General features: G+C 54.0%; 1 protein-coding gene across 1 annotated transcript in view; it reads right to left on the bottom strand.

The window, feature by feature from the left end:
- SLC44A2 (solute carrier family 44 member 2 (CTL2 blood group)) overlaps window positions 1-9,468 on the bottom strand; it is a 38,478-nt gene extending 29,010 nt beyond the window's left edge. The window contains exon 1 of the mRNA XM_075546971.1: window positions 9,333-9,468. Coding sequence (XP_075403086.1) covers window positions 9,333-9,363 — 31 coding nt within the window. The 5' untranslated portion in view covers window positions 9,364-9,468. The remainder of the gene's footprint in view (window positions 1-9,332) is intronic.
- Between the last annotated feature and the right edge of the window lie 2,804 nt (window positions 9,469-12,272).

Here is a 12,272-nt window from a genome sequence, read left to right as displayed (position 1 = left end):
TAAGAATCCTCACCTTGTCTGCCCTTCCCAGGGTGCCTTTCCATGACTCCCTCATTTTAAGGACGACACTCCGCCCCTCTAGCCCTGATGGGGACACTCAAGTCTTTGCCTCATTCATCTTCTTCCTGATCTGTCTCTCTCGAGATTATCTGCTCCCGGGAGGCGACAGGTTTCTTTGTTCCACTCACTGCCGGGTCTTGGAGACACTGGTGCAAGAACGGTTTGCTGAAGGGAGCTGTGAATAATCCATGCTGAATGAACTAACCCCAGGACTCCAGTGTTAGATCGCCAACTGCAGGTTCAAACCAACCTGCCGCTCCTTAAGAGAAAGGAAAGGCTCTCTGCTCCACAGCCTCCCCCACAACCCAGCCCCCTGTCGTCGAGTCCCTGCTGACTCCCAGGGATCCTCTACGCACCCCAGAACCACTCCGGCGAGTTTCCAAGTATCTGCTGACAGAAGCAGGATGCCCTGTCTTCCTCCTGCGGAGTCACTCACTGATGGTTTCAAAGTGCAGCCCATTGGTGTAACCAGGGTGCCATCAGAGCTCGGGAAACATTACTTAGACTCCCTGTGAGTCAGACACTAGGAAAGGACTGAGGGGGTGCCTGACTCAAGCCATGGGATTTCCAATCACCTCCTATGGAGTGGAACATGGACTGCAGATTGACAAAGAACAGGTACGTCTGCCTTAGATGCTGATGAGGAATGTTCACAGTCCCATGCCCTCTCTTCCATCCCACTATCATGACCCCAGTTTTACCTTACAAATCCTGCTAGACCAGAACATGTACACTGGTACAGATCAGAGCTCAAAACACAGGGACTCCAGAACAACCCCTCAGGACCAATCATGAGAGTCTTGAGACCAGGAGGGTAAGGGAAAAGTGGGGAGAGAAGTGGGAACCCATCACAATGATCGACATATAACCCTCTGACCCCAGGGGGGACGAACAACAGAAAAACGGGTAAAGGAAGACAGTGTAAGACATGAAAAAAAAAGATTAATTATGAAGGATTCATGGGGGAGGGAGGGAAAGGAAAAAAAAGGAGCTGATACCATGGGCTCAAGTAGAAAGAACATGTTTTGAAAATGATGATGGTACAAATGTGTTCGACACAATGGATGGCTGGATGGATTGAGATAAGAGCTGTACGAGCCCCCAATCACAGGATTTAGCAAAACAAACCAAAGAACACACCATAGACTGCCAAGAACACAACCACACCTGTCTGGGAAGAAGTCCAGGGCACTCCACAGAGGCACAGACGGCGAGACTTCACCTCCTGTGCTTGGGACGTGTGGTCAGGAGAGATCGGTCACTGGAGAAGGACATCCTGCTGGGTCAAGTGGAGGGGCAGCGGAAAAGAGGAAGGCCTTCGACAAGATGGATGGACTGCGGGCTCACACATCAGAACACTCGTGAGAAGGATGCAGGTCCGGGCAGGGTTTCCTTCCCTTGTACCTTGGGTCCCTGTCTGTCGGAACTGACTTGATGCTGCCTAACAACATGAGTCAGACTCAGGAGAAAGATCAGGCTTTCTACTTCTGTAAAAAGCGACAGTCTCAAACACCCACAAGGGCAGTTCTACCCTGACCTATAGCCAAGACTGCTATGAGTCAGAATCGACTCGCTGGCCATGAGAGGATGCTTCAGCGCCCACTGATGTAGCAGCAGTGGGTTCGGGGGTCTTCAGCTGATCAGAATGAGGTCTGGGGGCGCTGTTGTCTCAGTGGCAGTTAGAAGCCACTTGGGGCTCCAGCGGGGAAGAGACCCAGTGACCCAGCATTGAGGACAGCCCAGGAAACTGCAGAGCAGGTCAGCTCTGTGCTGCGCGCTCACCACAGTCAGGATTGACCGTAGCCCAAGTGTTTTCCAGATAAACACTTCGCCCAGAACAAACCTATGGACAGAGAAAAGTCATGCCCCCTCTGACCCCTGGCCTCACTTCCTCTCTCTGGGAAATCCTCACTTCCCATCCCTATTTCCCTTTTCTCCTTCCAGATGCTGCGGACGGTCCATGCATGCCCCACAGCGAGCTCACCCTAGGTATGCCCCACCCGCCACGCCATAGGCGCCCTGGTGGCACACTGGTTGCTAATTGAGCCCTGAGCTGCAAAGTCTGCAGTTTGAAACTACCAGCTACTCTGAGGGAGAAAGATGGGGCTTTCGACTCCTTTTAACAGTTCCTCTCGAAATAAACCAAACAGCTCGTCTCGGAATTTCACATGCCCTACCGTCCTGTAGGGTCTCTGTGAGTCAGCAATCGACTCGGTGTCAGCGAGTTGGGTTCGTTTTGGTTCAGCCCATGATATTTTCAATCGCCTCGCATGCGTGTCAAAAGGAAGACTTGGTGCGTGGGAGTTGTGGCGCTGCCGAAATAACAAACACATCTGTCTTGGAAGACCAGCCAGAAAGCTCTAAGGAGAGCAAGGGTGGTGAGACGCCACCTCCTCACGGACTTTGGACACGTTGTCAGGAGAGACCAGCCCCTGGAGAAGGACAGCATGGTAGAGGGGCAGTGGACAAGAGGAAGGCCCTCAACAAGGCAGGTGGACACAGTGGGTGCAACACTGGGCTCAATGATGGAGCAACAATTGTGAGGATCCCACAGGAGCGAGCAGGGTCCTGGCTATGAGTCAGAGGCCACTTGATAGGGCCATAACACCATGCCCCACCCCCAGTATGGTTGCACAGGTTACAATAGGAGACATTGTTTCTCCAGCCCAAGCTTAGACTCACTCCTTCTTTTCCAAGGGTAAGTAGCATTGCACCGTGGAAACAGTATCTTTTTGTTATTGTTTAATCCTGCTGTGATGGTGGGAAGACATACACAGCTGAACATACACCCATTTCTACATGTACAACTCACTGGCCATGAGGACATGCGCAAACCTGCTTTTCTGAGCCGTCCCTCCTCCTCCAGGTTCTTAACTCATTTTGGAGTTGCTGTGGTCACTTCAGGACTCCTGGTGGCTTCGTGGTGATGAGGTGGGCTGGGAGCCCCAAGGTCTGAAGTTTGAAACGCCGGCTGTCCTTCGTGAAAAGGACAAGGTGTCCTACTGACCTAAAGAGTGATAGTGTGGGAAACTCACAGGGAAGTTCTAGCCTGTCCTAAGGTCACTCCCTAGGAGACAGCATGGACACACTGGCAGCAAGTTTGTTTGTTTCATTTTGAGCCTTCTAGTAGATTCTGACTCATCGTAAATAGTGTCTGTAGTCAAAGTGACCAGCAAACCAAACCAAACCAAATTCCCTGTCATGGAGTCAATGCCGACTCATAGTGACCCCACCGGGCGGGGGAGAACTGACCCTGTGAGGCTCTGAGACTGGAAGTCTTTAAGGGAGTAGAAAGCCCCATCTCTCACCAGCAAGGAGCGTCGGGTGGCTTCAACCTTCGAACCTTGCAGATCACAGGTCAACTGATAACCACTCGGCCACCACGGCTCCTCCAACTCCACAGAGTTTTAGAAAACGTATCAAGTTCAAGCTCAGTCTTCTGTCGGACTCATTAAGCCAAACTGTCTTTTCGTTTTAAGACTCCAAGGCAGGGGTCCTCAAACTTTTTAAACAGGGGGCCAGTTCACTGTCCCTCAAACAGTTGAAGAGCCGGACTATAGTTTAAAAAAAAAAAAAAACTAAAAACACTGACTGACCAGGCCTTGAGGACGATATTCCCAATTAGAGCAGCCAGTCCACAGAAAGGACCATATGGCCAGCCCCACTCTGAGACCCGACGTCCCTCACTGACCCATAGCCCTACAGTGGACAACACCGAAGACACAGTGTGGGAAATGCGCCCGATCTGATCCCGCCACACCGAGGCAAAACACTAAGGGGGTACAACAGAACAGCAAGGGAATGGAACGGCGAGGTCCCCAGGGAATGCTGGAGGTAGACTTTGCAGACTAGACTGGAAAACACTCCTAAAGGCCAACAGTCCTTGAACTAACTACAAGCTTTTCTTTCTTGTAAAAACAAAACAAAACACCTAGCAGGCCGGATAAATGTCCTCGGTGGACTGCATGTGGTCTGAGGACTGTAATTTGAGGACCCCTACTCCAAGGGCATGATTTGATTTAAGGGGTACAGATGTGCCTGGGGCAATCATACCAGGGCACCATCCAGTTTGCATGGTTCCAGAAAGTCTGGATTCCATGATAGCTTGAAATGTTCCCATCCCTCCCCTGTCCCCTTTGATCAGCATTCTGCCAGAGAATATGCTCAAAATGAACAGTGTCATTCTCACTGAAGCAGCCCGGAAAGCATTCAAAAGTCACAGGTGCCTCATGTGCAGATGGGAAGCTGTGGGCAGGGTCTGGGAGGAGACTTGGCTGTATAGCAAGGCCACATGGCAGGCTCTTTCGCCCAGAAGGCAGGCTGTCTGTGCCGTTGAAGGTCTATTTTTAGGTTTCAGTCCCCCTTGCCCGCTGAAATTATATTTTGTTTTATAAAAGCATTTAAGAAGGGGGGGGCATTTAAGATCTGACTTAAAAATAACTTTCCCTTTGGGAATCAACTGGGAAGGGGCACCAGGGAACCCTCTGGGGAGGTGAGAATGCTCTGTTCTAGGGGCTTGGGGAGGTGGGGGCAGATGGCAGTGTTTAGGCTTCATGGGTCACCTATAGGAAGCACTGGTGGCATGGTGGGTAAAATACCAGGCTCCTCCTGAATGGAAAGGTTGGTGGTTGGAACACACCAGCCAATCAGCGGGAAGATACGGGAACCAGGCTGTTCCCATTAAGCCCTGCAGCCTTAAGTCTGCCTGGCAGACTTGCTTTGTGTCCAACCAACTTGATGGGCAGTGGGCTGAGCTGGGTCATGATATAGCAGGGTGGTTAAAAGTCAAATCAACTCATGGCCACGGTGTCTTTTGTTTCTGGTCTTTGTAGTATTGTCTTCTTTTAACAACCCTTTGTGGTCTCCATGAGCGGCAGTGAGTTCAGTTTTGTTTCCGTTTGCTGTTTGTTATGGGGTTGGAAGGTGGGCTGCTAACCACACAGGAGGCAGCTGCTCAGAGAGAAAGATGAGGCTTTCTGCTCCAGTAAAGACTGACAGCTTCAGCCCCACCCCCCGGGAGCCGTTTCCCTGGGTGCCAGTGGGGTCTCTGTGGGTCGGAACGGCCACAATGGCAGGGAGTTTTCGGTGGTTCGTTTATCTGTTGCCCTGGTGGCATAGTGGGTTGTGAGCTAGACTACCAGGTGCTCCTCCCTTATGTATCGAAAATCTCCCGGAAATCCAGAAGTGGCAATGCTGCAGTGTCCTGGAAGAGCCCTAGGCGTCAGAATCGAGTTGATGGAGGTGTGGCGGTCGTGACTGCCGTTAAGTCTGCCAGATTCATGGTGTCTCTAAGCACAATGAAACCAAATGCTGCCATAAGTTAGTGGTTTTCGTTTTGTATGTGTGTGTGGTGTGTGGGAGGGTGATCTTCAGAAGGAGTTAGTCAGACCTTTCTTCCTAGTCTACTTAACATCTGGGAACTCCTGTTACTCTACTTACATGGAAACCTGTTCACCATCGTAGCAACACACAAGCGCCCACTGATCGCTGTGTATGAAGATTCACAGGCCAGAAATCAAACCTGGATCTACTGCAGGAAAAGTAAGAATTCTGGGCAGATCACCACGGTCCCAATGGGTATGCACCGGGCTGCTAAGCGTAAGGTTGGCAGTTCAAATCCACCAATCACTCTGTGGGAGAAAGTCGAGGCTGTGAGCTCCTATGAAGATGGGCAGCCTCAGACACTCTAGGGTCACCATGGGTTGGAAACTACTCAGCAGCAGGGGCTTTAGTTCTGGACCTCACCAGGGGTGAGTGGGTAAATGGGTCTATAAAATGGACAAAACTCGTCAGAACTCTACTTGTACCATCTGTGTTTTTTGATATGTACACTTTTAAATGAAAAACTAACATAACGAAAATAATGCGCTTCAGGAGAATGGGGAAATCTGTCCCCCCCCCCCCCCGTCTAGCTGCTGGTTATATGAGTGTATTATGTCCACCTTAAGAAAGTGAGGAACCTTTCCTTATATATTTGGGATCTGTGCCTTTTTACAAAGGCGTTTTATGTTATGGGAAATTTTAACATCCCCCTCTATTGGCTAGGAGTCTCTGGTGGCACAAATGGTTACACGCTGGACCACAAATGGTTACACGCTGGACCAATAATAAGCGAAAAGTTAGATGCCAGGGCCCCACCACAGGCTGAGATGGACTCCCTGGGGAAGGGGATCAGGAAATCTGCCCCCACCCCTCAGTCAGATCTATTGTTTTCATCGTAGTATCTTTTTCCCGTGCTTTTCATGCCAAGGGTGGGTCAGGTAGCGTGGCAGGACCCGTTGCTGGCATCTGCGGAGGCCAGGAGCCATTTCCTGGTTTCCCTGGGAGCTACTTCTTCAGATATGATCTATAACAGGATGGGTGCCTCCTGCCCTACCTAGCCCTTCTCCAGGATCACCAATCCCAGTGGAGACCTAAAGTCTCAGAGAGGTCATCTGACTCACCCAGGCCCACAGCTTCTAAGGGTCAGAACAAGAAGCTATCACTGGCCACAATTCACGGTGACTGACAGGAAGGGGCTGAGGTGTGAGCCAAAGATCCGGTGAATCACTCTAGCACATGGTTCCCAAAGGAAAGGGCCCCAGACCCTGGCAGGGATGCTGACCAAAAATCCTGAGCTGCCTGGGTTTTGCCCCTGCAAAACCCAGTAGGGATCTGAGGTGATTTGCCAAAATGGTTCACTACTCCCTTGGCCCAGAAAACCCCACAAAATCATGCAAATCAAGAGGGTTGAATTTTCGGGTCCATTTTAAGAACACTGCAGATAGGCACTATGCCGAAAGCTCAAGTGTTTGAAAGATGTCACTTTGCAGAAGTAGCCTGGGCCCTTAAGACGCTGCAATGGGGAGTGGGCAGATGTGCCCAAGTCAAACAGTAGGAGTGGGCGCTGGCGGGGGTGGGGGGCTCATACAGAGTGCTGTATTTGACTGCACAAGCTTAAAAAGTGCAGGGAGGCATGCTGAACCCAAGGGTGTAGATGCGGCTTCTCCGGTCATTGAGCACAAACAGGTGAACCCAGCCCCCAGAAGCACTGCCCGACTTACAGAGCTCACGGTCGGGTCAGCCCACCCAGTAGCTCCCCTCCACCCCCCCCCCCACACTGAAATGATCCTGCCTGGAAAGGTACACATTGGTCCTAAACCGGAGGAGGTAGTTTCACAGAAGATAACCATCTCCCAGAAGAAACTGAAGAAGCAAAAGCATATGAGGAAATGAAGCTTAATATGAAAATCTGCAGACCTCGGCTGGCGTCTCCACGTCAGGTTCCACTGGGCCTCAGAGAGAGGGCATTAAACAACCATGTGGTGGGGTGTTGTTCCCTCCGGCGGCAACACCACATTTTCCCTACTCTCCTCCTGGTAGGCTCCCCTCCGAACAGAAACCAAACCTGCTGTGCCGTCCACGGGGGCTCAGAGCAATCCCATAGGACAGGGTGGAACCGCCCCTTATAGGTTAGCTCTTGACAGGAGTAGAAAACCCTGCCTTCCTTCTAAGGAGAGGCTGGTGGCTTCAAACTGATGACCTTGCTGTTAGCAGCACAGTGCATGGAACCACTGCACCAGGGCTCCCGCTCCACCTCCAGCCTCAGCTAATAAAAGAACCCATGGTAGCTCTCCATCACACACCCTGTCCCCTCCTACCTTCATGACACCCAAACACCCACCTACAAAAGCAATGGATTCCCTGGCCACTCCCCACGAATTTCCCTGGTTGGCTCAGGACTGTGTCCTCAGTGTCTAGACCCTCCCTCACCCCACCCCCACCCCACGGGTGGGGTGCTCAACAGATACTTGTGGAGAATGTGTTCCCAGAGCCCAGCCCCAGGCCTGTCAGGCACAGAGCTCCCCTGTCTTAAATGTAGGCCTAGGAGGGTTTACTTAGTCCCATCCATGGCTGGCTGGCTCCCTTTGGCCAAACCCAAGGCAGGGTGAATCACATCATTGTCCACTCTACACCGCCCCCCCCCATCTCAGCTGGGCCCTCAGGGACACCAGAGATCCCTCAACTGCTCCCCACAGGCAGGGAGTGTCTGCTCAGGACCCAGGGCTGAGATCCCAGGCTAGGCTCCGATGACAGCCAAACACATCTAGGGGCCACTGCCCAGGGAGGGGAAGCCGCTGCAGGGTCTGAGGGTTAAGCCAGCCCCAAAGGGCAAGGAGGGCCCCCCTAAGCTGGCAGCTTCAAGCTGAGAGGAGAGGCTGGGAGGCAGCCAAGCTCAGTGCCCGCCTCTTAGCTGGGCTGGGCTGGGCAGGGCAGGTCCCAGCCTCCCCTATCTGTCTCTCTGAACAGTTTACTGAGCCCTAGTCCCTGGGGGGAGGGGTGTTTTTCTTGGTTGTTTTTAAGTGGTTTCCGGCCCCCTCCTCAATGCCATGAGTTCTTAGTTTCCAGGAAGTTCCTGTCACTCAAGGAGAGGGGCCCGCTGGGGCTGTTCGTGCCAAGGCGTAATGCCATGAGAGACTTGGGCTCAGTGCAGCCCCGAAACCCACAGTGAAGAGAGAGCGAGCAGACCGAGGCCCGCCCCCTCCCACGGGAGCTCAGGAGAATGCAACACGGAGGGGGCCACATCCACACCGCATCCCCAGGACCAAGTGGCAATGCTCTCACGCAAGGGGAGGGGTCCTGGGAGCGAGTCCCAGATGCCGGGGGAGGGGGGGCGGTAGCTCTCAAGCTAGGTGGTGGGGCACCCCAGCCCCTTGCATCGGCGAGGAAAGTTTCCCAATTGTTTACAGCTTCCTTCTCATGCCTACACCGGAGACCCCACTGTAGGTACCCTTCCCAGGCGGTGGGCTGGCTCCCACGCGGGCTCCCACGCACCCTGCCGTGAGCTCACCCAACCTTGCCTCAGTTTCTCTATCTGGCCAAACGCCCGGGACGGACATTTCTAAAGCGATGCGGGCCGGAGGAAGACCATGGGTGAAGGGGACTGGCCGAGGCAGGCAGGGGTGTTGGGGAGGTCGGGGATCTCCCTCCCGGCCGCCTCCCCACGTCTCCCCTCCCCCGGCCGCCATCTGAGTCGCCCAGATAACGGGACCTCCCCAGACGGAGCATGCGCCCTGCTCCCCGGCCCATCCGCCGGAGCAGCAGTGGGGACTCCGGGGAGGAGACGCGGGCGATCCAGCAAGGAGGAAGGGGGAGTGGGCTCGGCGCAGCGCGGAATGGGGGCCCTCCAGGCCGCAGACTCCCCACACCCTCCGTCTACGGGCTCAGATGTCACCTGTCCCCAGGGCTCTCCAGATCCGCCGAGGCGGCCTGGAGCCGGAGGCTGTTCCTACCGTAGGCTCCGACCTTCCGCTCGTCCTCCATGGCCGGGGCGGGCGGGAGGGGAGTCCGAGGCGGTGCGACCCCAGCCCGGCGGGGCGGGAGGCTCCGCGGGCTGCAGCACCCCGCCCCGGGTCCGCCCCGCCCCGCGCTCCGCCCCGCACCCGCGCGCCCCTCCAATGGGGGCCCCGAGTGGGCGGGGGCGCGGGGCGGGCTTCGCAGTGGGGCGGGGCCCTGCCCTTTGTTTCCAGGCTGGGTCTGTCTCCCGAGACCGAGACCGAGACCGAGACCGTGCGTGGTGCGCGGGGGGCGAGGCGGGGGGTGGGGTGGGGTGTCAGCCTGCCATTCATTCACGCATCGGCTCATTCATCCTCTAGAGCGTCCAGGAGGAAGGACGCCACCTTCCACGCCTCTGATGGACAGGAGTCTTATTGTCGAGTTTGATAGCGTCAAAGGCGGTGAGCACCCGTCGTCCAGTGAGATCCAAGCGGCCACGCTCAACCAGGGCGCTTCTTCCCGAGACTGACCTTGGCGAAGCCCTCGCTGATGTACCTGCCCGCGGAGACGGAGACGCCGTGCCAAAGGATGTAACCTGCAGCCTGGGTGCTTCTCCACGGAGGGGTTCCCTCCACAGGATAGTGGGTGCCAGCCAATGGCTGGGTCGCAGGAAGAAATACCACCCCGCAGATCGAAACAATGAGTCCCTAGGGAACCGCACACGAAGAGGGCGGGGACTGGCGGACGGTGGACCAGTTGCTCAGCAAAGTTGGATGTAGGAGCGAGTATGGAGATATGACGGGCCACCCCCATCCTGTGCGCAAACACAGCCAGAAGGGAAGGCCACCCTGCCAACAAGCCTGCCCACCCCCCACGCGCATTATCCCACTTCCCACAAGGGACAAATGTGGAAACACCCGCAGAGGCCCATGGGTAGACAGAGCGCGGAGTATCCATACAAACTCGTGCAGTGGCATGGTCCCAGCCATCGGGTCCTGATCGGAGCCACCCCATAGGACCCAGTAGCTGCCTCTGTGTGTTCACTGGAGTAGGAAACCTCATCTTCCTCCCTGGGAGCAGCCGGTGACTTTGAACTGCAGACCTTGTGGTTAGTAGCCCAACTCATAACTCACTCTCCCCCAGGATTCCTTCAATGCAAGCCTAAAAAACAAACTCCCTGCCATTAAGTCCATTCTGACTTATGGCCACACATCCAATGGATTAGAACTGCGTGAGCCTGCACATGTGAGTTTTTGAGACGGCAACTCTTAATTTAAGGGCGTAGAAAGCCTCATCTTTCTCCCGGAGAGCTGCTGGTGGTTTTGAAGCTCGATCCCTATCCACGGTGCCACCAGGACTCAGGAATATTCCTCAGCCATAGAAGGGAATAAAGTTCTGGTGCCTGACACTGCACAGATTAACCCAAACTAACTGCCGTTGAGTTCGTACTGACCCAGCGGAACAGACTAGAACTGCCCCTCTGGGTTTCCCAGGCCGTGAATCTTTACTTCAACAGAAACCCTCCTCTTGCTCCCTGGTGGATTTGAACTGCTGACCTCATGGCTAGCAGCCGAACGCTTCATCCACGGCGCCACCAGGGTCTGGAAAACGTGCTGAGCGAAATAATCCTGTGAAAACAAGATCACTGAGGAGTGATCTCACGGATGTGAAATGCACAGAAAACAAAGCAGATGTGTAGTTCTTCGGGTTGGGAGGGAGGGAGGGGGCAGGGAGAAAGTCATCATGTTCATGGTGACTGATGGGAATGAGGAGAAAATATGGCATAAGCGTGTTGGACAAAGATCTGGTTGCTTCTTCTCTAAAGTGTAACTGGCACCAGGCAACAGGGCCACCCACTCTCAGAAACAAAACCACGTGTCTACACAAAGACCTGTTCACAGACCCGCACAATAGCTTTCTTCCGAATGACCCAAAACTGGGAGCCAGACCGATGGCCATCAACTGTGAAAGGTTCAAACAGGAGTACCCAGCCATAACACAGAGCATGCCTTAGCAATGAAACAGAAATGAATTCTCTGTCTGAGGCGCCATGCCCAATCCCAACTACATGGACACCTGCCCCTCCCCTCAGAAGAATTTCAGAGGGCAGCACTGAATCTGCAGCTCAGGGAGAGGGGCATGTCTGATCAGAGCACATGAGAGCAAATGAAGGGGGAGGAAGAGAGAGTGGAGCACATCCTGGCCCACCAAGCCCTGAGGATGATATTCCTGCTCAGAGCAGCCAATCCACAGAGAAGTCCACATGGCCGGCCTCACTGTGAGACATCCCTCACTGACCCATGGTCCCACAGAGGACAATACTGGAGACAGTGTGGGATTCTACCCGATCTGATGCCACCATACTGAGGCAAAACACTAAAGGCGTGGAACAGAGCAATGAAGTCCCCAGGGAATACCAAAAATAGACTTTGGGGCCAGGGCTTGGTGCCTTAACAGACTGGACTGGAAAACACTCCTAAAGGCCAACAAACAGTCCTTGAACTAACTACAACCTTTTCTTTCTTGTTAAAAAAAAAAACCAACACAAAATAAATGAATTCTCTGTCTGCTCAGCAAGAGGACTACCTCTCGAAAGGCCTTTGCTGAGCTAACGAAATAGCCCCCCCCCCCCCCCGCAAAAATTCTAGCACCACCGGCAGAGCTGATTAACCTCGGGTAACAAAACACAGGCCACTGATTCCTTTATGCGTGGGAATGACCCGTGAGGCCAAATGGGTGTCTTCCGGCGGAGTGGAGTCCGGGCAAAAGAGAGCTGGAAACAGCACTGTGGTTACACAGATGAGTTCCGTTTGTGGAAGTGACTTAACCTCTGCCCTTTCTTAATCTGCAGCATACTTCCACAGCGTGAGAATGAGGAGGCCCGGTGGACTATATACGAAACTTCCACCCAGTCGAGGATGACTCATAGCGACCCCCTGTGGGTTTCCGAGACTGTA

The sequence above is a fragment of the Tenrec ecaudatus genome, chromosome 1, assembly GCF_050624435.1.
Source record: "Tenrec ecaudatus isolate mTenEca1 chromosome 1, mTenEca1.hap1, whole genome shotgun sequence".
In the NCBI taxonomy this organism is placed as follows: Eukaryota; Metazoa; Chordata; class Mammalia; order Afrosoricida; family Tenrecidae; genus Tenrec; species Tenrec ecaudatus.
Note: the sequence above shows the minus strand (reverse complement) of the source record. Positions and strands in the feature narration are given on the sequence as shown.